This window comes from Gracilinanus agilis, chromosome 1 (genome assembly GCF_016433145.1).
Source record: "Gracilinanus agilis isolate LMUSP501 chromosome 1, AgileGrace, whole genome shotgun sequence".
In the NCBI taxonomy this organism is placed as follows: domain Eukaryota; kingdom Metazoa; phylum Chordata; class Mammalia; order Didelphimorphia; family Didelphidae; genus Gracilinanus; species Gracilinanus agilis.
In genome coordinates this window covers 539,807,750-539,834,648 of record NC_058130.1, presented here as the reverse complement: position 1 = coordinate 539,834,648, position 26,899 = coordinate 539,807,750, and the positions used below count along the sequence as shown (strand labels likewise).

At 35.7% G+C, this 26,899-nt stretch overlaps 1 protein-coding gene across 1 annotated transcript in view; it reads right to left on the bottom strand.

Annotated features, from left to right (window-relative positions):
• The window catches only part of OSBPL1A (oxysterol binding protein like 1A), a 323,698-nt gene that overhangs the window by 283,766 nt on the left and 13,033 nt on the right, over nt 1–26,899 (bottom strand). Inside the window, exons 2-4 of the mRNA XM_044666526.1 lie at nt 21,862–21,984; nt 20,490–20,575; nt 15,253–15,327 (exon numbers count right to left, since the gene is read on the bottom strand). Coding sequence (XP_044522461.1) covers nt 15,253–15,327; nt 20,490–20,575; nt 21,862–21,982 — 282 coding nt within the window. The 5' untranslated portion in view covers nt 21,983–21,984. The remainder of the gene's footprint in view (nt 1–15,252; nt 15,328–20,489; nt 20,576–21,861; nt 21,985–26,899) is intronic.

Sequence of the window (26,899 nt, the reverse complement as noted above, 5' to 3'; positions counted from 1 at the left end):
TCAAATGTACCTTAGATTATTTTGCAATCATTATGTTAATTGCTGGCACTCTTCTGTCCTGACTGTTCTTTGTTTAATAGCTAATGGGTTGAAATACCACTGGAGGAACTGAATTATGTCCATGCTGAAATTTTCATGATAAATGAAGTTAGAAGACAAATAGTTATAGCTAAACAGGAAAAGTGCATACAGTTTTCTCCTTGGAGAGGTAAATAAACTGGTAAAATTTGTTTCATCCTGTTAGTTAACCATTTCACCTCTACTAATCCTACACTGTTTTCTGCTATTGAAAACCTTATCCTATTGCTACTCATTTCCTAACAAAGCTTAGCTTTAAATTGCTCCCAACATCTGCCTTGTCAAGGGCCATGGGAACAAAGCTGGAAAAAAGCCAATAAACATTCATTAACCACCAAGACACTAAATGTCAGACACTGTGTTAAACACTAGGGATACAAAAAGAAGCAAAAAAAAAAAGACAGTCCTTATCCTTAATGAGCTTATAATTATGGAGGAGACAACATGTAAACAAATATATAGGAACAAGCTATATACAAGACAATTAAGCAATAATAGAGGGCAGATACTACAATTAAGAGGGATGGAGAGGATTCCTATAGAAGATAGGATTTTGGTTGGTTGCTGATTGTCTTTTGTACTTGAAGAGGATAAAAAATGACATCACTATGTCAGGGTCAATGTAAAGTGTGTCCAACTGTGACTTATGAGAATAAACTTGAAAACCTTTACCACAGGTTGAGAACAAATGGTCCACATGAATATGAGGGATAGAAATGTCTCAAATTAATTTGTGCATTTCAATTTTCTTCTGAGCTAATGCAATTCTGCTTTGCTAATAGAACACAGCACCTTTTTTGATGTGGGCAGCCATGACAGATGATCTTGGGCAAGAGGCCCCCATGTCTCACAATCAATACCAAAGTTCCTCAGAGAGATCCTTAGAATGATCTTATATCATTTCTTTTGATCTCCATGTGAGATCTTGCCTTGTGTGAGTTGTCCATAAAATGGTCTTTTAGGCAAACATGCCACTGGCATTGGAACAATGTGGCCTGCTCATCAAAATTGCATTCTCTGCAGCTGAGTCTGAATGGTTGGCAGTTCAGCTCAAGAAAGGTCCTCAGTGTCCAGTATCTTATCTTGCCAGATGATCTTCAGAATCTTCCTAAGATAATTTAAATGGAAGTGATTCAATTGCTTGGCATGGCACTGGTACACTTGTGGGAAGCCAATAAGAGAAACAGAGTCTCAAATAGATAAAAATCTGAGACTCCTCTTTTGACTCCTTTTGTGATCCACACCCTTTCCTGTTTAAAAGTGTTGTGGCCTTATTGAAAAGCTTTAAGCTCTTAGCAAACCAGTAGTCAAGAGGTTAACATTCTTCCCCTTTAGTCAGAAACCTTAGTTTAGCAGGGGCATTTTGCCCAGGAGAATGTATTCTCAGACTTAGCTTGTTGATAATCACGAAGCTGAAGGTCCAGCCAGGTTCTTATCTTCACCTTGAAGCTTCTAAGCCTATTGTATTGTCTATGTTAAAAATGCAGCTCTGCACAGCTGTGGGAAACTTTCCTTGTGCTTTTGGGTGAAAGGGAGTTTGAATTTTCATGTATAATAAACTTGTGACTCAATGGCACTTCAGAGAAGCAGCTATGAGTTAACAATCAAAATCATCTCCCGTGTCTCATTATTTTCTTAAGCAGTCCCCTTATCAGATTATCAGAGATGATAGACAGATCTCAACATAAACTGTTCAGGTTTCACAGGCATACAATGAGGTCAGCACAATAGCTCTGTAGACTTTCAGTCTGATATGCAGCCTGATACTCCTCTCCCACACTTTCCTTCAGAACTTCAAACACTGAGCTAGTATCAACCTCATCATCTATGTGGCCATCCCTGAAAAGTAATCATTGCATTCAGAATTTCTCCATTTGGCTGCTGCAGTGTTGGCTAGAGGAGAACCTCTGTTTTCTTCGTGTTAATAGGCCAAAATTAGTTCTAGCAGATGGGAATCAATTCATACTCTGTTGCAGCTCAGTCTCAGTGTAATGAGGGCACAATGTAATTGTCTCTGAAGAACTGCACTGTACCAATTGTCCCTACACTTTAGTCTTGGCTTATGGTCTTTTCAAGTTAAATAGTTTACCACCAGATGATAGTTCCATCTCTCCACAGTGACTTTTCCAGAACTTTTTCTTCCCTCCTCAAACCTCCCTAGCACCTCTCCTCTCATCTTCTCAACTGAGATCCTTGCTTCAAATTTTGAACTTTCACTTCTTCCTTCTTCTTCATCTCATTTCCCTCAGATGCTTTCTGCCACTACCTCCTCCTTCTCCTCTGCCTCACATAAAATTACCCTACTCCTTATCAAAACAAAACCCTCTACTTGCACAAACAATCCCCTCATGTCTTGCCTTCTCCAAGAGATCTGTCATCTTCACTCTCTCGACTGTCTTCAATCTGTCTACTGACTCCTTTGCTAATACCTAAAAGAATTCCTAGGTCTCTCCCATTCTCAAAAAACCCTCAATTGATGCATCTGTCCCCACTGTTGTCCTCTGTTTCTTTGTTTTCTCTGCCCTTTGTGGCAAAATATCTTCAGAAGGCTGTCTACAATAAGCACCTGTACTTTCTCACTTCTCATTTTCTTCTTAACCCTTGTAATCTGACTTTCTCCTCATTCCACAAAAACCCTAAAGTTACCAGTGATCTTCTAATTGCCAAATCCAGTCACTCCCCTTGACCTTTCTGATGCTATTGATTATCCTCTTCTCACTGATACCCTCTTCTCTATAGGTTTCTAGGACATCATTCTCTTCTGGTTTTCCATCTACCTATATGATAGCTCCTTCTTGGTCTTTATGACTAGATCCTCATCCAAGTTATATCTTCTAACCATAGGTGTCCAATATGATCCTGGCCTGAGTCCTCTTCTCCTCTCCCTCTATACTACTAAACTTGTTGATCTCATTAGCTCTCATAGATTTATTTACCACCTCCATGCTGATGATTCTTAAATTTACCGAATTAACCCTAACCCATAAGACTTTTCATTTGCTAGGCTCTGGACATCTTTTCTGGCTGTTCCTATTCCTAGGATGTGCTCCCTCTTCGTCTCTGACTCCTGGCTTTTCTAGCTTCCTTCAAACCCCAACTAAAATCCCACCTTCTACGAAAAGCCTTTCTCAACCCCACTTCTAGGGTTGTCATTCAGTAGTTTTTCAGTTGTGTCCAATTCCTCATGATCTCATTGGAGATCTTCTTGACAAATGCACTGAAGCAGTTTGCTATTTCCTTCTCCAAACCATTTTATAGATGAAGAAACTGAGGCAAACTGGGATAAATGATTTATCCAAGTTAACAAAGCTAGTTATTGTCTGAGGGCAGACGTGAACTCAGGAAAATGAATCTTCCTGACTCCAGGACTGGCACTTTATCCACTGAACCACCTAGCCATCCTACCTTAATTCCAGTGTATTCCTGTTTTTATTTCCTATTTATCCTATATAGAAATTGTTTATACATACTTGGTTGCTTGTTGTTTCTCTCATTAGATTGTGAGCTTTGAGACCAGGGACTGCCTTTTGCCTCCTTTTCATCCCTAGTGCTTAGCACAGTGCCTGGCAAATAAAAGGCAATTCTTAAGAGTTTATTGGTTGACTTCCTAAAAGAAAGAATACTGGGGGAAACTAGGATGATGTAAAAAACGAACATTTTGGGGAGAGGGGCCTGAGACAAAGATGGCAGTAAAGGCAGGGACTCACCTGAGTTCCCCCAAATTCCTCTCCAAACAACTTTATAATAATGCCTCAAAATGCATTCTGGAGCAGGAGACTCAACAAAAGGACTGGATGAAATAATTTTCCAATCCAAGAAAATTTAGAAGGTTGGCAGGAAAGATCTGTCTCACTGAGCTGAGAGTAGAACATAGACTAGAGCAGGCCATGGCTCTGTCTGAATCAATGGTAGCTGCAGCTTCCAGAGCTCTCGGCCCACAGACATTAATAGGGTCAGACAACTGGTGAGTAGATTACCAGGGACCCTTTGCTGGTATTTGAAGCAGGACTCTGCTGAACTGTTCACATGTGTTCCCAGGTCACAATCCCAGGGCAAGGAGGAGAATTAGCATACTAGAGCAGATACAGGGATGCAGGGGCTCTGGCTGGAGTCCCAGGCCAGAAAAGAGTGCTTGTGATTACTCACAGACAAGAACACAGGCCAGAAGAACAATGACCATACATCTCCTTAGATCATACCACACTGGAAAAAGTGAAAAATAACACCCCTAGAACTAGCTCTGAAAATAACAGCATGAAATACCTGATGATTAGGACGATGTCCCTTCCACCTCAGGAGTAGAGCCCAACTTTAGCATAATGTTCAAGAAACTGGCTGGAAAAATGAGTAAACAACAAAAAAAGAACCTGGCCAAAAAAAATTATTATGGTTTCAGGGAAGATCAAAACACAAACTTGGAAAAAGACATTAAAGTCAAAACAGCTACACTGAATACTTCAAAGAAAAATGTTAATTGGTCCCTGGCTCAAAAAGAATACCTAAAAGAGCTAAAAAATGATCTAACGTAGACCATTTTCCAATTCTAAAATCCTGGGATCCTATTTTTTAAACATAAAAATTCATCTCAATTCATATTACAAAACCAAACCTCCTAGTATGTAATAGTCCCTGTCCAACTCTCCAGAGGAGACCTTTGTAATCAGCCCCTGACACATTTTACTGATTTGTCAGTGAAAGCTATCAATGAAAAAATAAGAAAACTAAAGATTAGGCCTACAGTTCTAATGTTCAGCTTTGAAAAAAGGAAAAACCATCATACTGCAGATACATCAAAATCTAATAATACACAAAAAGTTAGATATCAGCTAAATCTAAAATGAATTAAATGCTTTATTTCCATTTTTATCAATCAATTAAGTTACTTCCTGACTGTGGAACTATTTTTTATCTCCATTATATAACACATATCTTACAAAATGTTTACAAAATTACTGCTTGTGTTAGTCAAGACATAAAATAATGCCCTTACATATGAAACAGTTTATTGCCTGAAAAGAGTAATAAAAGAATTTTGGTTTAATAAAAAATTGCTAAACAACTTTCATATAAGCAGTAAGCTGTTTGGTTGCAAAAGAAACAAAAAAAATGAAGTATGGGCTTAAATAACCTTTAAAGGATATGAGGTTGAATCCTCTTTTATACGAATACACACATCTATCAGCAACACAATTTTTTTTTTAAACCCTTGTACTTCGGTGTATTGTCTCATAGGTGGAAGATTGGTAAGGGTGGGCAATGGGGGTCAAGTGACTTGCCCAGGGTCACACAGCTGGGAAGTGGCTGAGGCCGGGTTTGAACCTAGGACCTCCTGTCTCTAGGCCTGGCTCTCACTCCACTGAGCTACCCAGCTGCCCCGCAACACAAATTTTTAAGAGAAATTACAAAATGGTTGGAGCTACAGGATACTGGTTCTTTGGTTCATTTCTATGCAACAGTTTTAAGAGTTAAGATGGTAAAACATAAAATGAAAAGGCATATATAAATGTCTGAAGACTATGGATGATTAAATAAAAACTGTTTATTCCAAAATTCATATTTGGTGTGTTTTATTTTATAAATAAAAGGAAATTCACAAAATAAACCAGGAGGCTCTGATTTAAGTTAAGGAAAGTAGTATGTCCAGGTTCAGGAATGTGGCAAATGAAGACTAAAGAAACATCAGGGAGTAAAAAGACCAGTTTTATTTGAGTTTCGTGGGAAAAGGTACAGTTGAAGGAAGATGGTGGTATCCCAGTTAACAGTGGAGTGCTGAATTTGAAGTAAAGAAGACCTGAGTTCAAATCCATCCTGATATTTAGTAGCTGAATGAACCAGGGCAAGTAATTTACTATTTTCAAAATAGGGATAATAATAGCACCCCCCCCCATTACCTGGGTGGTTGTCAGGATAAAATAAGATTATATTTTTAAGTACTTCACAAATCTCAAAGCAGCATATAAATGCTCTTTATTTAAAGCTTCAGCTAAAAGATTCCTGATTTTCTGAAGACAGACTGAGCTCACTGGACAAGATCTTCAATCTAAGCTACTGCCCATAAGCACCACCCACAGTTTGAGAGGGGTCAAGCATTAGAAGTACATACTACTTTCTATTGCCACTTTGGTATGAAAAGAAAAAGCAGAAGAGTGAAACAAGTTTTGCTTTCATTTGTCTCAGTTCACTCGACTATAAAATGGGAATAAATATAGCACCTACCTCCTAAGGTTATTGTGAGGATCAAATAAGATAGTGTTAGTAAATCACTTTGCTTGGTGTCTGGCACAAAGTAGGTACTATATAAATGCAAGTTATTAGTTAGCATTACATAAATGAATGTCCACTTCCCCCTTCAGATACTAAGTTCATTGGTGGGAAAGTTCACCCATGGAATATGATGTGCTAATCTTTCCTACATTTGCTTTTGAATGGTTATATGAAAAATTATTGATTTTATCTTATTGCACATTTAAAAATAACCTACTCTTACCTGATGTTCCACTTGGAAAGTTTACTCTTTGACACAGAATGACATCTCTTGATCCCAGGCTTTGGAGTCAACTGCCTTCTCAGAAAGTGACAAAATCCAGACTTGAAAATGATTGCCTTAGCTAAAAACAAGGGAATCTAAGTAGAAAATAAGAGGAAATAGGGAAATAGGCAGAGAGCTATTTTCTGAAATCTCAAAAATGAAATTCTTGGAGAAAAAATTAAAACCATACTGGTATATTATTTTTAAAGACATTAATGTATAATCCATTTTAGAAAAAGTTTCATTAAAATATTAACACAAAAATTATAATTCTCTGGAAGTTTAAGGTTCAGTTATCTGGAAAATTCACTCTAGTGAAGCACCTCTTTCTTCAGTTATGCTGAATTAATGAGGTGTTATTGTAATACATATGCTTTGTCAAGAATCAACGAAGTCAGGGAGTTCTTTGAATAATGAACACATAATCTTATGTATGTCTATTGAATAGCATGAAATTGTCTGTTAAAAGCATTTATTAAGCCCATTCTTATGTGCCAGGTATTGTGCTAAGCACTGGGGATACAAAGGCAAAAGATAGACCCTGCCCTCAGTGTAGACATTCTAATGGGAAAAAAAACAAACAACCCAACAGTTAGTAAATAACTAGGTATACACATTTAATCAATAAGTTTTTCAGTGGATGAAAGAAAACCCTTGAATACTTAAAGGAGTATTATTTTGAAACAAAAGTAGAAATAGTGGTGAGAAAGGGTGTGAGGTTGATTTGGGCCTAATGTAGGACTGCCCACATGTAATCACTGATGTAATCCTTGCCAAAATATTTGACAGCTTATAAGCCTGTGGCAAAGACCTAAAAAGTGACAGATTCAAATACAGGTTTAAATTTTAAACTAAGTCTAAACATCTACAAAGAGCTGAACAAAGTGAATGGGCTAGATTGAAAAAAAAAAAAAAGAGTCATTCCACCAGAACCAAAGTGTTACTTATGCAAACACAGTTCTAAGAGACTATTCATAATAAATAGGAGGAAAGACTTTTGAATTCCCAAATCTAAATCTTTCCTTGTTTTTATTGTTACTTTAAGATAGCCTCAGGATGGGAAAGAATAAAAAATATTTGCTAACTTTCTGCTCTCACATTTCAACAAATTTAATTCCTCTCATAAGTGGGATTCCTTTTCTCTCTTTCTTAGGATCAGACTGATCTATATACCTTTGTTCTGTCATTTTAGTCAGGTCTGACTTTTTGTGACCCCATTTAGGGTTTTCTTGGAAGAGATACCAGAGTAGTTTGCCATTTCCTTCTCCAGCTCATTGTACAAATGAGGAAACCAAGGCAAAACATGATTAAGTGATTTCCCCATGATCAAACAGGTAGTAAGTACCTGAGGCTAGATTTGAATTCAGGTCTTGACTCCAGGTCCAGCTCTAGCCACTGTGTTAGCTAGCTAACTGTCCTTTAGGTACATCAGTGCATAAGACTAATCTGTACAGATTTAATATAATCAAACAATTTCCTTTTATAAATGCTTCATATTTAACTCTAAAATATTAAATAATAAGCCTTATTCATAAAGTTGTTTAAGAGCATGTTGGAACATCAAGATAAAGCCTGATGTCCATTAAGGGGAATGCTTCCCTGAGAAATGACAAACAAAATAATAATGCACACACACAAAATCCTGGAAAGACTTATATGAAGGTGATGAAAAGTGAAGTGAGCAGAACCAGGAGAACATTGTTCACAGAAACAGCAATAATGTGAGATTATCAACTGTGAATGATTTAAATATTACCAGCAATGCAAGGATCCAAGAATACTCCATGGGACTCATGATGCAAAAGGCTATCTACCACCATAGAAGGAACTGATGTTTGAATGCAGATGGAAACGTGTCATTTTTCATTTAATTTCTTTTTTAAGATTTTTCTAATGGAAGCAGTATGTGTCTTCTTTCACAATATGATGAACATGGAAATATTTATTGCATGATAGTACATTTATGACCTATAACATATTGTCTGCTATCTTGGGGAGGGGGAGGGATAGGAAGGAAGGAGAGAGCATGGATAGAAAAATATCAAAAAAATGATTCCTAAAAATTGTATCTATGTGCAATCTTGCTATATACCACATGCATATTAAGCCTCATAGAGCCAAACAGGTTATTAATAGTGACTCAAGTTATAGTTCTCACATGAAGAAGTTATGTTACCAGAAGATACTCAAAGAGGACAGGTAACATTTACTTTTCCTGTCACAATTACTATACTAAGAGACTAAAGAATACAATATTCTATATTATTCTTGTTTTCAAACAGGCAGAATTTGAAATATAAAAGACAACGCCAAGGAAGCCACTTTGAAGAAAATAAGAATCTCCATCTCTTCCAATCTTCTAAAGACTCCTTCCCCAATCACCATTAGTACAAGTCTCTTCTATTGATTATCTCTAATATATTCTGTGTGTATTTTATTTGTATTTAGTTGTTGGCACATTTTCTCCCGTTAGACTGTGAGTTCTTTAAAAACCAGGGCTTAAGGGTGCAACTGGGTAGCTCAGTGGATTGAGAGTCAGGCCTAGAGACGGGAGGTCCTAGGTTCAAATCTGACCTCAGACACTTCCCAGCTGTGTGACCCTGGGCAAGTCACTTAACCCCCATTGCCTAGCTCTTACCACTCTTCTGCCATGGAGCCAATACACAATATTGACTCCAAGACGGAAGGTAAGGGTTTAAAAAAAAAACGGAGGCTTTTCTCTGCCTTTCTTTATATCCCCTAAACCCAGGGTTTGGCACAGTAGCGATTACATGTGTATACATATATACATAAAATCCAGGATACTATTGGCTAAACCAGTGATGGGCAAACTTTTTAAAGAGGGGGCCAAAGGAAAGGAAATGCTCATCTGTCAGTCTGTTTCTAAGGCAACTCTTTTGAAGTTTCATTGTATTGTATCCTACTCATTCTACTCATTGTATTTGTCAGATTAGGAATAATATCACATGCCACCAGATAGAACATTTCAGGGGGCCACATCTGGCCCTAGGGCCGTAGTTTGCCCATCACTGGGCTAACCTAATCCTTTCTTGTGTCTACAATCTAGAGATAAGAATTATATGTGTGTGTGTGTGTGTGTGTGTGTGTGTATGAGAGAGAGAGAGAGAGAGAGAGAGAGAGAGAGAGAGAGAGAGAGAGAGAGGAGAGAGAGAGAGAGAAAGGCAGAGAGAAAGAGGGAGAGAGGCAGAGAGAGAGAGATCGAGATCATATAGTCTGTCATTCCAGAGTAGGGTATATGACAATCCTTGAAATCCAAGGCACAATTATGTGATTTAAGCTTATATTTAACTCTCTTAAATGGGTAATAATAAACTTAAAGATCTTCTAACCTAGTCAGCTTATATTACAATAGAGAGAAGAGCAAAAGGGAAAGAGCAGTAAATTGTCCAATGTCAAGTTCACATAGCTAATTAATAGCATAGCTATGACTAGACCCCTAATTCTTCTGAATCTCAGTCCAGTGTGTTATCCATGACAAAATAGTTTTATCACAATCTTGAATTATATATATAACTGCATCAGAAAAACTGAAAAACTAACTTACATTTGAATGATATTGACAAAGATTAAAATTTTAATTTCTTTTATATCAAAGAGCACTAGAGGTCGCTAATGTTTGAAGAAAAACACTATTCTTTCAACACAATTATGGAAGTTAAACTTAACAATACTCAGACAAGGAAAACATGTCCAAAACAGAACTCATCTTCTCTCTCCCCAAACCTACCCTGCTTCCAAACTTAACCTATTTCTGTTGAAGTCACTCCAATTTTTCCAGCCCCTCAGGTTTGTAAAATTATTGCTGGTCCAAACCTCAATCACCTTTCACTTAAAATTACAGCAATACCTTCCTAATGTCCCTGCCTCAAATTCAATCTCCAAATTAGCAGCCAAACAGATCTTCCTATCTGACTTGTAACTAACTGCCTCTTATTCAATCAACTCCAGTGGCTCCCAACTGCTTCCATGATAAAACATCAAACTCCTTTGTTTAGACTTTTAAGACTTTCATAGGTACAAGCTAGGTGGATCAGTAAATAGAGAACCAGGCTTGGTGCCAGGAGATCCTGGGTTCAAATTTGGCCTCAGATACTTCCTAGCTATGTGCCCCTGGGCTATAATACACAGTATCAATTCTAAGACAGAAGGTAAAGGTTTAATTATATCTCAAAGCACCAGACAATAGCAATACTCTGTGTGTGTGTGTGTGTGTGTGTGTGTGTGTGTGTAAATAGTTCTCACTTTTTCTAAGTGCTCCATTCTGCAGACCTCTATATAATAAAGATTTTTATGATACAAATTTACCCATTATCCAGAGAAAAGGAGGGGAGGGATGTAGGAAAGGAGCTTGCACCCATGGAGAAAGGGGACAGGCACAAAGTTCAAGGACCACAGGAACAGAGGGAGAGAGAACCATGAGGACAAAGAAGCCAGAGAGGATGAACATGGGAGCCTGGCAGGAACCAAGAGGAGGAACAATGGGATAGGCAAAGATGTGGGCCCCTATGTCTTAACATGCATCTGTCCTGGGGTACTGCTCCTGGCCTTCTTGTGTTGCTTCTCTTGTCTGTGTCTGCCCCCACATCTTTGCCTATCCCCCCAAAATAAAATACTTTGTGTGTGTATGTGTGTGTGTGTGTGTGTGTGTGTGTGTGTGTAAATAGTTCTCACTTTTTCTAAGTGGTCCATTTTATTTTTTTGAACCATTACTTTCCATCTTAGAATCAATACTATGTATTGGTTCTAAGGTAGAAGAGCAGTAAGGACTAGGAAAAGGGGGTTTAGTTACTTGTCCGGGGGTCACACAGCTAGGAAGTGTCTGAGGCCTGATTTGAACGTAGGACCTCAGTCTCTAGGTATGGTAACAATATTTACAGATGAACCCCACATCACTTTCAGTTATGAGAGAGTTCTCATTTTACATGAATTTGTTAGCAAATTCAGCATTACATGAAGAATTCTGAAGAAACTGGCATTCCAGAAAAAACCTGCATTAATTTTATTGTAAAGTACTATGTGCTCTCTTTTCTTTCTTGCCCCTCAGTTTACTACTTGGCCTACAGTCCCCACCAAACCACACACCCTCAAAAAAATTCCTCTAAGTGAAAGCAGAACAGCTTAAGACATTGCCTCGGGGCTTGGCTTGCGACCTCTTAGGGTGCAGAATGGAGGCCTCTGTTCACTCAGACAGAGGAACAAAGAAAGGGATACCTTTGGCAGCTCTGGATATGGAAAGGACTTTACCAAACAAGAAATTGGAAGACTTACTCATTAAAGGCAAAATGTACAAGTTTGACTATATGACACTGAAAAGCTTCTATATAAACTAACGAAGGTAAAATTAGAAGAGAAACAATGAACTGGCTATGTAGACTACTTCTAATTGTCCTAATAATAACAAAGTACTTGGGAGTTACATGTATCATTTTTCCATATGGGAATGTAAACAGATTCACCTTACTGAATCCCTTATAATTTTCTCTTTTGTATTTACCCTTTGTAAAAAAATTCTCTTGAGTCTTATGTTTGAATTTTCTATTCAGCTCTGATCTTTTTATCAGAAATGCCTAAAAGTCCTCTATTTCACTGAATATTCATTTTCCTTCTTGAAGTATTATATTCTGTCATGCTAGGTAGATAATTCTTTATTGTAATCCTAACTCTAGTGCCCTCTGGAATACCATTTTCCAAGCCCTGCAATCCTTTAATGTAGAAGCTGCTAAATCTTATTTTATCCTGATTAGCTCCACAATATTGAATATTGTCTTTCTAGCTGTTAGCAATACTTTTCCTCGACTTGGGAGCTCTGAAATTTGACTATAATATTCCAGGGAGTTTTCATTTTGAAGGTGAATGGTGGATTCCATTTTACTCTTTGGTTCTTAGATATGGGGGCAATTTTCTTTGATGATTTCTTGAAATGTAATGTCTAGGCTCTTTTGTTGATTATGGCTTTAAGGTAGCCCAATAATTCTTAAATTCTCTCTCCTGCATTGAATTAGTCCTTCATTATGGATATCTAGGACAGTCAATGAGGATACTGAAGCCCAAATTTGAATCTCTTGGTCAGGAACACATTTAGGAAATTATGAAGTGGTATCATTGACTCTAAGCTACTTCCTGCTACAAAAGTTCATCTTAAAATATCAATATTCTTCCCAATGATTCCATAAAACTAAAAGCCATGTAAAAAAACAACCTTAAGGGAATCAGAATCAAAGGTGACAATGAGGGATAAAAAAAACCCACCACCAAACCATAGTTGATATAAATAGGCTGCAGTCAATCAATCAATCAATAATTACTAATTACCTACATTGTTAGGCACTGTGAAATGCTATGGGAATACAAAGAAATGCAAAAAACAATCTTGCTGTCATGGAGCTCACAATCTAACAACATGCAAACAACTTTGTAAAAGCAAGCTAAAACAAACAAGGCAAATAAAAAACAATCCACAGGGAAAGAACTAGAAATAAGAGGGATCAGAGAAAGGGTTCCTATAGAAAGTATTCAATTTTAGCTGGAAATTTAAGGAGGACATGAGAAGGGACAGACAAACTTCCAGACATGGGGTCAGCAAGAGAAAATATTGAGAATTGAGAGACTGAATGTCTTGTTCAAGGTTGTGGTATATTATAAAAGCAAGTAGCGACATAAAAGATATCCCAAAAAAATGTGGAAAAGAAAAGAAAGTGAGGCATTTATGTAAAAAGAATGAGCAATTAAGAGATAAGCAGTCCAAATCCTGTATGTGTGTGAGTGTGTGTGTGTGTGTGTATCACACACACACACACACACACACACACATATATATGAAAAGGAGTAGATAAAAAACGTATAAGATGAGAAAGCACAGCTGGGTTATGATCTGTTAACTAGACTGATGAGATTACTAATAGAAAATATGTGTCATATTCACAATGAAACATGCTATCCACTTCCAGAAAGATGGTCCCAGGATGCAGATTGATGCATATTGTCTTCTATTTCTTTTTCTTGCTTTTTCACTCCCTTGGAACATGGTTAATGTAGAAATTTTTTTTGCCTATCTGTATATATCTGTGATGGTTTTTGTTATTTCTTGCCTTTTCAATAGGTAGGGGAAAGAGTGAAAGGCAAAAAACTTGGAACTGAAAATAAATTTTTAAAAATATTTTAAAGAAAAAAAGAATATACGTAGTTTACAAAACAGGTATCAAACACATGACCAACTGGGCACAGGCAATACTCTTTAGGGTAGCAGAACCAGATTAAAATGTAATTGAGAAATATGTAATAAAATAAAAATACAATAAAAATATATGTAACAATTAACTTTCAAGACTCAATGAATACCCAATTTTGCCTCAAATACTGTCTGAATGTAAATTTAAGAAATTATCACAACAGAGGTGATCAGAATTTTTAAGATTCTTTCTTTCCTGATGAAGCTGATAAAGTATTCACGCATCCAAGAGAAGGCTTTTCATATCGTTTTATTCATCCTGAATGTTGACTATTAGCATCTGGGGCAAATGGTGGACACATTGTTGTTACTGTTGTTGTTAAACTAATCATATACCAAGTCTAACAAGGAAGAATAAGGTTACTGGAACTTCTTTGGCTACTAACATCTGCTATAATAATAACAATAATGACAACAATAGCCAGTGCTTTGCAAATTTTATCTCATTTTATTCTCACAACAACCCTGAGAGGTAGAAGCTATGATTACCTCAATTTATAGATGTGGAAATGGAGGAAAAGAAAGATTTGCCCAGGGTTGTATACTTAGTGTTTGAGGTAGAATTTGAACTAATAAGTCTTCAAGACTCTTGTGCCAATGCTCTATCCACTGAGGCACCTTAATACATCTCTTTTATATTCATTACAGTGAAGTTGCCTGTCAAATCATCATTTCAGCAAATATGTCTTAATTATTAAAAAAAATTAAGTTCTATAAATATTATCTACATTTTTTCAGCAAGGAAATACATAGTCGATGTTTTCACAACATGCTACCTTTGAGTATTGTGTATGTATGTACTCAGAACTTCTCTTTTAAAAATAGTTTTCATAATATGTAAAATGATAAATGGTAAATATGATAGTTATCCTCAAAATTTTGCCGGTTGCTATGTAAAAGGGAACAAATTTGGTTTGTATTGTTATAGAAAGCAAAACTAGGACCAAAAAGTGTCAAATTTCCCCCTCGACATAAGAAAAAACACTTTATGAATTAATTCTAACTAGGAATGGTATGGCCTCAAGAAGAAATGAACTTCTGATCACTAGAAATATTCAAAGACTTACTGATCATCTGTCATAGGTGCTATATTGCATTAACTGGGAGGGTAGATTGAACAAATTCTAAAGTGTTTTAACTGTATTATTCTCTAACTATGGAAAAGAATACTGACTAATGAATTAGCTTAAGAGTTCTTCCCATCTATAGATATCAACCCTTATTTTTAGTCTTTAGGTATAATATACAATCTTAAAACCATATCTTCTGTTCCAAATTTTTTTACATTTGGAAGGTTCATATTTACATTATATACATACATCATAAATATAAATACATACACATACTTCTGTGTGTGCATATGGAGTGACACACATAGCACACAAACTATTTTTACCTTTCGCCCTGTAAATGCTGCACGATGAAGTGGGGTGTCTCCCATGTCATTTAATACATTTACTTCTGCACCAGCCTAGAAAATAAAAAATAAAATTCTGATGCTTCGATAAATAAGCAAGAGTCAGGATAATTCAATTCCACAACCATTTACTAAACCATCCACAGCACGTTGCAGTTAGTATGGTAAAGTGATAGAAAGAACACGGGATTAGGAATCATAGAACCTACATTTGAATTCTGTCTCTGCCACTTACTTACTCTGGGCCCATTACCTCATCTGTACAATGGGGAAGTGGGACTAAATGATTTCTAGTAGTGCTACTTGAGTTATCAGGAAGAAAAGCTCATTCACTACTACAAGGGAAATCTTTAAGGATGACATAACCTGTGGGTTTAAAGAACTGCAGAATTTCAACAGGTACAGAGATAAAAGGAAATAACAATCTCAACATAGGGTGTCACTAAAGGTTTGGTGGCCTTTAGAAGTCAAAGAACACACACCATGGATAGAAAGTAATCCAGGGGCTGATGGGGATATTATTGGGGATAAAGACACTAAACGGTAACTCTATCAATAATATGGAATTAGTTCTTGACCAATGATACATGTAAAACCCAGTGGAGGGGGCAGCTGGGTAGCTCAGTGGAGTGAGAGTCAGGCCTAGAGACAGGAGGTCCTAGGTTCAAACCCGGCCTCAGCCACTTCCCAGCTGTGTGACCCTGGGCAAGTCACTTGACCCCCATTGCCCACCCTTACCAATCTTCCACCTATGAGACAATACACCGAAGTACAAGGGTTTAAAAAAAAAACAACAACAGTGGAATTGTCCATTGGCTAAGGGGGATTAGGGGGGCTTGGGGGAGAGGGAAAGAACATGAAACATGTAACTAGGGGAAAATATTCAAAATAAAAATTAAAAAATAAAAGAAAGTAATCCAGGGGACTAGAGAAAAGAAAATATAAACACAGCATTCAATTATCCTATAATAAAGTGTCTGTCCTTCTAGACCAGGGCTTCTCAACCTTGTTTGTGTCATTGATCCTTTGGCAATCTGGTGAAGCCTACAGAAACTTCTCAGAAAAATATTTTAAATTCATAAAATGAAATACATAGGATTATAAAAATAAGTAGGTTTACAAAAATAAACAATTATATGAAATATAATTATAAATTTTCATAACCTTTTCTCTATTCAGTCCGCTATTGTTCTAATTCAGATCTAGGAGTGTGAACTACTACATGCATAAGTAGTCTCCCTGCCTCTAATAGGGATTAGGACTTTAAAAATAATCTAGTCTAAACCTGTCATTTTGTAGAGGGAAACTATGGCTCAGAGAGGCAAAGTGATTTTTTTCATGGTTACACAACAAATAAATTACAAAGCAGAAACTCAATTTGTTATTTTTCAGGCCAAATTATGCTCTTAATTGATCACATGCCTCTCCTACTCAAAATCATTCAGTGACTGGCTATTTCTTCTCAAACACTCCAATGGGCCTGTGAATTTGAAATGGGCATTCTTGCTAATGCTGTAGGCTGGGACCCTGACTCACTTGCTTACTTTGTTGTGACTTGACAGATATGCCTTCCATATGTTCCCCAGAAGTCACTCATCCAACTTGCTTTCTCTTAACACTACAAAGGACACTGATAGAAGAGTTGTCATTCCTCTGTTAAGTGCTACAGCTCTTTGGAATACTTTATGCCATTTCTCCTTTGAAATTCATTGTTACTGAGGTGCTATCACCTGCTTACATCCACCATGCACAGTTCCATTACCCTTAGGGTGATTTTTCAATTTCAAATCCAAAGAGACTGTAATATTCCATAATACATGGTCACATGACAACACTGGAAAAGTGGTGGTATTTAAAAGATAGTCATTAGTTTTAGGGATGAAGTTGGAGTCATTAAAAGAATTCTGCCTTTTCTCAAAGGCAATGTCAATTTACTTTTCTCTTCTTCTTGGTATATTCTAGGCTCAACTCATCATCCATTTATAGTAACCATCCCAGAGAGATTTATCTTTCTATAAAGATATATTTATCCTTATACACATACACATAAAGGAAAAAACTCAATTGATAGATTTCATATTATCATCTGGATAATGGACTTTCTTCACTGACTTGGTTTCTTCCTTCACTAATTAGGCTAGTTAGGCCAAACTCTTTTGTATAATTATGGCTCTCATCAAAGAGGTTCTGCAGTGTTCCAAAGCATGAGTCATAAAATACAGTGTCAGGAGCATCTGTAAGACTTCACCACCTTAAAGGGAAATCCTTTTTTTGACTTGGACTCTAAGCTCTATCTCCTTCCTGATGGTGACAAACACGTTCATGAGGATGTCTCAGCTTAATATCACACTTGATGACGATAATATTATTAGATATAATTTATAAAGCACTTTAGGGTTTCAAACATTTTACAAATCTTATTTTATCTTCACAACAATCCTAGGAGATATGTGCTACTTAAGCTTATACAATTTTACAAATGAGAAAACTGAGACAGACTGAACTCAGGTTTTCCTGATTCTAGGTCCAGTGTTCTCTATTTACTGAGCCAACTAGCTGCTAATTGATCAGAGAGTTGTCAAACAAGGTCATTTGTGTTGTTGCATTCTGCAAAGACACATAATTGTGACATACTCATGGGAGAAACCTTGTTCAAGGAAAGCTTTTAAGAAAGCACTTTGGTTTAGCAAATAAAATGTTTTGTTTCACTCTTTTATAGTAAACAAATGTCCTGGCAAATGACAAGACAACAATAAGGCTTCTATTTCATATAAAATAAAATAGAGAGGGGAAGAGAGGAGGAAAAGAAAATGAATCATGCAAACATGGAAAAATATTTTTAAAATTAAAAAATAAAACATATTTAAATAAATAAAATTAAAATAAAAGAGAGAATCCTTGGGCTAGAATTTAAATCCCTTTGCACTTCAGCTCCATTTTACCTTTAAGGATTAACTTTTTTACTATATTTCTTTTCATGTATTTTATACTGTAGTCAAAATAGACAGGATTACTAACTCTTCCTAATCCTATCCTTAGTCTCACTTCTATGCATTCCCTATATGCTACTTCCTATGCCTGGAATCAATGTTCTTTTCTCATCTATGCTTTTTTATATATTCCTTCTCTAAAACACAGTTGAGGTATCTGTTCTCAGACACTTCCTAGCTTTGTGACCCTGGACACTTAACTCTACCTGCCTCAGTTCTTCATTTGTAAAATGAGCTGGAGAGGCAATGGCAAATCATTCCAGTATCTTTGTCAAGAGACATGGTTCTGAGGGCAGCTGGGTGGCTCAGTGGATTGAGAGCCAGGCCTAGAGATGGGAGGTCCTAGGTTCAAATCTGGCCTTAGACACTTCCTAGCTGTGTGACTAGGCAAGTCATTTAACTCCCATTGCTTAGCCCTTACCACTCTTCTGCCTTGGAGCCAAAACACAGTATTGACTCCAAAAAGGAAGGTAAGGGTTTATTTAAAAAAATTAGTACAATTATCAATAATATGGAAATAGGTCTTGATCAATGACACATGAAGAAACCAGTGGAAATGCACATTGGCTAAGGGGGGGGGGGCGGTGTTGGGGAGGAGAGAATAAGAACGAGAATCATGTAACCATGGAAAAAATTGTTTTCTAAAAAATAAAATTTAAAAAAAAGAGAGAGAGACATGGCTCAAAAAAGCCATCTCATTAAAGATTTCCCTGATCATCCCTTCTCAAATTTTCTTAAAGCACTGTAGCTCTGTCCTTTGTTCAACTTATCTATATGAACTTCTGATCCTCCCAACTCCATTAGGGTCTAATATTCTTTAAAGAAGCAATTAAGTTGTTTTTGTTCATTGTATTCCCAATGCCTAGAAGGCTACAGGCACTTAAACAGGCTGTTCTGAATTTAAGACAAAAAAGAAAAATGAAAGAAGAGATGAAAAGCTTAAAAGACAGATTTCTCGGGTTACCTGATATGTGGTTAACAATGCAGAATATAGGTTATTGATTTGTTTTCCTAAACTCTTGCTCCATGACAAGTCACCTTCTTTTCTAGAGATAGATCTCATTAGTAATGTTTATGCTGCTTCTAATAAACATCTTTTATTGCTCAACTCTGAGTCCCAGCTTCCCTGGCTTCTTTTAATGCTAAGTTCAAAGCTCACCTTCTGCAGGGGGACCTTTCCCACCCTTTTCCCAATCTTCCTTACTTCCAACTGCTGGTATGTTGATTCTATGTTGGCTACACAAGGAACTTACATTGAGAGAACCAAGAAAGAAGCAGTTTATCACTGGCTTAAAAACTAGATGATTCTTAGCATCTTTTTCCTGCTATTGTCACTATAGATAAGGAAAGGCTCCCGGAAATGAGAGTAATTTTGTACTTTTTCTTTGTTTCTACCAGGTTGTGATGGTCAAAAAATTCATCACTAAGTGGCCAGTCTCTGAGTGATAAGTATCTTAATGCTTGGCTAAAATGGTCCTCAAAAATAGTTTGCTGTTAGTACCATATTCAAACCCTTTTGAACATGTTAGAATTTGCCTGCGATTATACTCAGCTGACAGCTTTTGAGAAACTAAGGTTGCATCCACACCATAAAGTGATACTAGAGTAGGACTTTTATGGATCAAATATTTCACAAATGAAAGAAATACTGTATTGGCACTATATATTCTTACCAAAGTTAACTCACTGAATAAAAACAAAAGAAATAGAATGTACAACTTGAGTTTTCTTTAGCTCTAAAAGCAGAAAACAGAAACAAAATTCTTCTACTTTAAAAAACTGGGATGCCCAATAAATGTTGATTGTTGCAATTTTTAATTCTTTACATTTTTAAGAAATCACCTCCAGTGTTTGCTTTAAATACTAGGTTTGCAGTATTTAAAAAAAACATTACATCTCCTTTAATTACTATGGGGACATTTGTAGAAATCATGAAAATGTTTTGGTATTCAAAAATATTTAGAAGTTTTAAATTAGTTTCATACAATAAAAGTTATTAATTTCAAACTCAAGGAATAGAAAAATTAAATATGAATTAACCAAGTGTGGATAATCTTGAATTACTAGTATAGAACAATAAGACATCTTGTAATAAACTTTTTACAAAAGCAATTGCTAATACTATAACTGATTAAAATCCATTTTTACTCCCCTTCTTTAAGGGTATTTCAATGATATTTATTACAAACTATTGAGCATAAGTCTTTAAAATTAAATCAAATATACCTTCAACAAATCCTGCACCACTTGTTTGTGTCCAAAATAGCATGCCAGATGAAGAGGAGTCCAACCCAAATTAGATTTACTTCTCCCTAGAAATGTAATCAGAACACAAACTATGGAATGAGGAATCTTACATTCATAAAAACTGTATTAACAATTGTTTCTAGATAACAAAGTTATCACTATAATGATTTTTCCAAATTTTTCTTAGCCACACTTGTAATACACACTATAATGAAATCTATTAAGCATATATTGCTATATTCTGAGTGTGTGACCCTGGGCAAGTCCCCTTCATTAGTAGAAGGAATTTGCCCCCAGGTAATTCTCTATACCAGTGAAATTACATATCTGATCCAAAAGGAAAAAAAAAAAGAAAAGCAAAAAAAAAAAATTGTCATAAAGAGCATGAAAAATATTGGGCCAGGAATCAAGAGATCTGGATTCTAGTCACTGACCTACTAATTATCTGTGTGTCTTTGAATGAGTTACTTAACTTCTACGAAACTCAATTTTTTTGCTTATTGAAATGATTAAACTAAATGATCTAAGATAAATTCCATTTCTGAAATTCTATCATTCGAAGTCCTCAAGTATTATTTATTTAATGAAGATGTCTTTTTTGTATAGAATTGATATACAATAACTCTGGCTGGATACCTTTGTTTAAATATTCCTAATACACTTTTGTGTGTTTTTCAAAATGTTATTCAGAGAGAATTTATTTGGTATAGAATGTTTCCTGTAGCAACTGAAGAAATGTAGACAAGTACAGTGGCTACAGTGGTATTACTTGAACACCTTCCCAGATGAATAAACTATGGTAAGGAAAGAAGTACAAAGCCAAATCACAATTACAGGGAGAAAAAAGGGCAAAAAGCCCCTACAATGACATTCTAGTGCTTGGTAACAGTAAACTGCCTGGGAACACCATAAAATGTCAGGGTACATCACTCCCTGTCAGGGATTGAAAGTAGAGAAATCAATTTAATAAAAATCTCAGGTCACAAAGGCCCAGGTCAGAGGTAGGAGGAAGTTCACAAATTCTTTTTAGATATTGAATCTCAGTAATTATGCTGCCCTAGAAAATGGAAAATGTTCTTGACAGGAGGCTTATGTAAACATTGTTCAGAACATGTAGAGAATAGATTCAATAAGGGTTTGAAATGCATGTCCATTTATTAATAGAATGGATGAAGAGAGATACTTAAAATATTTTACAAAGAATCCTTCTAGCATATAAGAGAAGGCAAATACAGATTATAATGTTACTACAAACTATTTATCATCTTAGGGAAATTAATATTATTATGCCAAATAACAGTGACTAGCAAGGAAAAGTTCATGTAGAAAAGCAGAATCTAATCCAACTTACCTTTGCAATTAATATTAGCAACCACTTCCTTTCTCTCCATGCTTCCTAAGAGCTTCCTAACTTCCTCAGTGTTGCCATTTCTGGCATTATGGAGAAGTTGTTGTTCTGCTTCTGTACTCATTTCTAAATAAAATAATAAAGAATGTTCCCGTTATAAGAACAAAACAAGTTGATACTACAAGAACATTTAAAAAATGTCTTTTTCCCCCCAAAGAGCTAAACATGTTTGAATATATGTTATCTTAGGGGATCCTAAGAAAGGACAAAAGAAAATAGAATTATCTTAATTTTGTAGATATGACAACAGACAGTTGATTAAATAGAGGCTGAGAATTGGATTCAGGTCTCTCTGGGCTATGTTTTATTTTCTTTCCAAGCAACTTTAAAATTTTGAGAAGTTAAAATATACAGTTACTAGAATTGCAGGAAGATAGTGACATAAACAAAAGGTAAATAGGTCCCACTAGACTCTACAAAATACTCCAAACTGCCAAAATCTTTTCAAAAAAGAACAAAAAAATCTGCTCAAAGGCAATAAGCAACTAGAGAAAAATTCTGACAATATTTTAAAATTATGCTGAATAATATGGGAAGACCTACTGGAGAAATATGGCAAAGCAGCATAAAGAAAAATTCAAGAAAAGCCCAGTACCAACTCAGATGGACAATTGATATGTTAAAAAAAATTAAAAATATTGGAATGTGACTTAAAATTTTTTCAGAAGAAAAAAAAGAAAGAAACCCATTAAAATATTTTTTCAAATAGTATAGCAGCAATCCTTCAATAAAAGATCAAATAGCATGAAATGAGTAAAGATGCTACTGAATTTAGAGTTCAGACTACCTGGTGTTTCTTACTAACTGCATAACTTTGGAAAAGTTGAATTCTAAATCTCATTGCCTCCTCTGTAAAATTAGGGGACTGAAAAACTAAGTGATGTCTAAAGTACCTTCTAAATTATGATTTTATGAAATAAAAAGATTCTTCCAGTGAGATGTGAATCTATCCTATCATGATACTAATACAGTTCAACTCTGCAGATGACCACATTGCATATAGAGAAAAACCAACAGTCTCAATGACAAAACTGAGATAAATAAGCTCAGAAAGATAGCAAGATTAAAGATATGGTCACACAAAAAAATTAACCACATTCTTCTGCACTATCAAAAAATTCCAAAAGGAACTTTTTTTAAAAAATACCATTTACAGTAATGACAAAAACACCATAAATGTGTGGTAATAGCTTACCAAGCTACATGCTTCTTTAAAATTATTTAAAAATTTTCTGAAATAAGTTAAATAAGAAAAATAAGAAGGAAATCCCTTGTATCAGGATAGAATGGAAGGAAATGAGTCAAAAATGCCCTAAATTGATTTTATGGGTATAAAAAAATCTAGCAAAATACTAATGGGCTATTTTATAAAACTGAATAAAATAACAAAATTTATAAAGAAAATAGGCAAAAATGTCTGCTACTAGTAGAAAGGAACAACTGAGAGACTTGAACATAAACACACTTAAAATAAAATTAGAAACTATCATATTAATCTCCTGATATGAAAAATGCATTAATGAAACAGAACTGAGGTCCAAAAAACAATCAAATGTATACAAAAAGATAGTACCTGATAAATGGATGACTAAACATTGGAGAAAAAATAAATGAGGGCAAGAACTGCCTTGATTTTGTGTTTTTATCATTGATACCTTAATCCAGTGTCTCCAATACAACCATTCCTCTAGTACTGACCCTCGTCACCCGGCACCTAGACTACTGTAATAAAATGCTGTTTGGCCTCTCTACTACGAGGGCTTCCTCTCCAGTCCATCCTCCACTCAGCCGTTAGTGATCTTCCCAAAGTACAGGTCTTATCATATCACCACCCATTCATCCCAATAAACTCCAGTGGTTTCCTATCACCTATGATCAAATATAAAATCATTTGGTATTCACAAGCACCTTCATAACCTACTATATCCAAACTTCACCAGTCTTCTTTTATCTTAAATCCCACTATTTATTCTGTGAACCAGTGATATTGGCATCTTTTCCATTCCTCAAATAATATACATCATTGCCCGATTTCTGGCCATTTTTATTGGTTGTCCCCATGCATGGTAGGCTTTTCCTCCTCATCTCTGCCTCTAGCTTCCTTCAAGTCCCAGAAAAAACTAACCTTCTAAAGGAAGCTTTTGCTGATTCCTCCTAATTCTAAGCCTTCCCTGTTATCTCCAGTTTATTCTATATGTAGCTTTTATGTACATAGTTATTTGCATAGTTTCCCCATTAGAATGTGAATTCCTTGATAGTAGGATCTGTTTTTTACTTTTCTTTGTATACCCAGTGCTTAGCACAGCATCTAACATATAGTAGGTACTTAATAAATGTTTATTGATTGACTAACCAACTGACTAGTAACTGCTTAAAATACTTTTTTGCTTGTTTATTCACTTCATACCTTATCCTATAACCAAATAGATCAATGATAAGATGTATTTAAAAACAAAGAAAAATGACATAAATATTAGGTTAAAGAGAGAAGAAAATGTTATTTCTTGAACAAACAGAAGAATTTACTCGAAATAAATGGATTTGATTATAAAAAAGGCAAAAGAATTTTACTGAGACAAGATGTTCTTTCTGAAATGAAAAGAAACTGATTTTATCTGCAAATAGTCTCAGAATTAACCCAGCTTTGCTGGATTTGATAGTAAACTAAAAATTCTCAAATGATTTTGACCACTTTTTTGTTACATAGCAGCCCTAAAATTTTCATTAGATGCAATAAAAAGCAGAATAAACATAAGAGAACAAAGAATGGCATAAACTGCTATTGAAATAGAAAAGCAAGCTCAAAAAATAACTGACCTGGAAAACTATTTGGAAACAATGTAAGACAAAGTTATGGTTTGAAGGACATATCCAGGAAAAGGAAACTGAGAATTATAATCATACAGAACACATTTTAAATGAAAAATGTTTATAATATTTCAATAAATTGTTGGAGATAACTTCCCATTTTACAAAAATAAATGACTCAAATGAACAAATCAATAGAAGTGTAACAAAGAGAAATCTAAAAATTTCTGCCCCACAGATTCTGAGACCACCAAACTACAGCAAAAAAATAATTATTAGTATGCAAATTGCAAAGAAAATGAGAGCACAACAAGCAACTATCAGGCAGGTCAAAGTAGACCAGGTTGAGAGAAGTTCTTCTCCCCTTTCCTGAAGATGGGTCACTACCCAGATCCCAATGGGTTCTCTCTTCCCACCCCTTCCTGTCAATGCTCTTTTTCCTTTTGCCTCTCTCAGGGTATCTGGAAGGCACAAATAACATACTTATAAAATGTTTGCAATACCGCCTTTTAATGCAGGAGCCCTGGAAGAACCTCTCTCTTCTAATCTGACCCTTAGGGCTCTTTCCATTGCCATGTGGCCCTAACCCTGTCTAGCCTCAGCTGTGGGACATTCACAACTCCCTCTGCCCAGGGAGTCATCAATTTCATCAACTTCCAATCTGCAGGGCAAGATAAAGGACCACAAGGCTTTACTGTCCACCCTTCCCCAGTACTCTAAGGTCCATCATGCATTGGACTTGCTCATCAATTAGGCAGATAGCCCACAATAGCTGTTAGACCCCCCCCCAGAATTACCATTTACTCTGCTACACAAGGGCCATCCATCAGCTCTGCAGCTGAACCATCCTTTCCTATCTCACTTTTCTACTTTATGTCCCCAGCACTTAGTATGACACATGGAAGCACTTAATAAAATGATTTTTCATTTGTTTACCAGATTTTTCTTCAAAACCATAAGAATCCAAAATTCTGCTCAAAATACTTATCAATGACTTGAAGGCACAAATAATATACTTACAAAATTTTTGAGTCATCTGAATAGATAGTATAATTCACACACAGGCACACACACACAAACACAAATTGTGGGTGTTCCTTAAATAATGAGGTCATCTCTTCTCTATATATACACTCTCTGAACTCATCAGCTTCTACAAGTTTAATTATAATCTCTCTATGGAAATTTTATATAGAAAGATCTATATATACACTCTAGTTTCTCTGTCCTTCAATAACACATCAATAACACATTATCACCAATTACTTAATAGACATTTCAAAATAGATGTCCCAAACATGTCTCAAATTCAGCATATCTAAAACAGAACTCATGACCTTTCCCCCTAAAAAAAACATCCCTCTTCCAAATTTTCAACCAAAGGCTCCCCACACCTAGAAGAGACTGTAAGAGATATCCCATTTAAAATAACCATAGACAGCATTAAAATACCTTGGAGTATATGTGCCACAACAAACCCTGGGAATTACATGAACATAATTATAAAATGCTTTTTTATACAAATAGAGTCAACTTTAAATAATTAGAGAAATATTAATTGTTCATGGGTGGGCAGAGACAATATAAAAATGACAACTCTAATCTATTTATTCAATGCTATCCCAATTTAATTACCAAAAAAATATTTTATTGAGCTAGAAAAAAATAACAAAATTTATTTGGAAGGACAAAAGATCAAGAATATCAAGGAATTAATGACAAAATGTAAAAGAAGGAGATCTAGTAGTGCCAGATCTTAAACTATCTCATAAGACGAAAATTATCAGATGAAAATTATCAGGACTATTGGTAACTACTGTTGTGCTGAAAGGATGATGAACTGGAGGAATTCCATGTGAACTGAAACAACCTCCAGGAATTGATACCCAGCAAAAGGAGCAGAACCAGGAGAAAATTTTACACAGAAACTGATACACTGTGGAATATAATGGACTTCTCTACTAACAGTAATGCAATGATGCAGAACAGTCTAGAGCAGTGATTCCCAAAGTGGGCTCTACCGCCCCCTGGTGGGTGCTGCAACGATCCAGGGGAGGCAGTGATGGCCACAGGTGCATTTATCTTTCCTATTAATTGCTATTAACATTTTTTAAAAATTAATTTCCAGGGGGCTAAGTAATATTTTTTCTGGAAAGGGGGCGGTAGGCCAAAA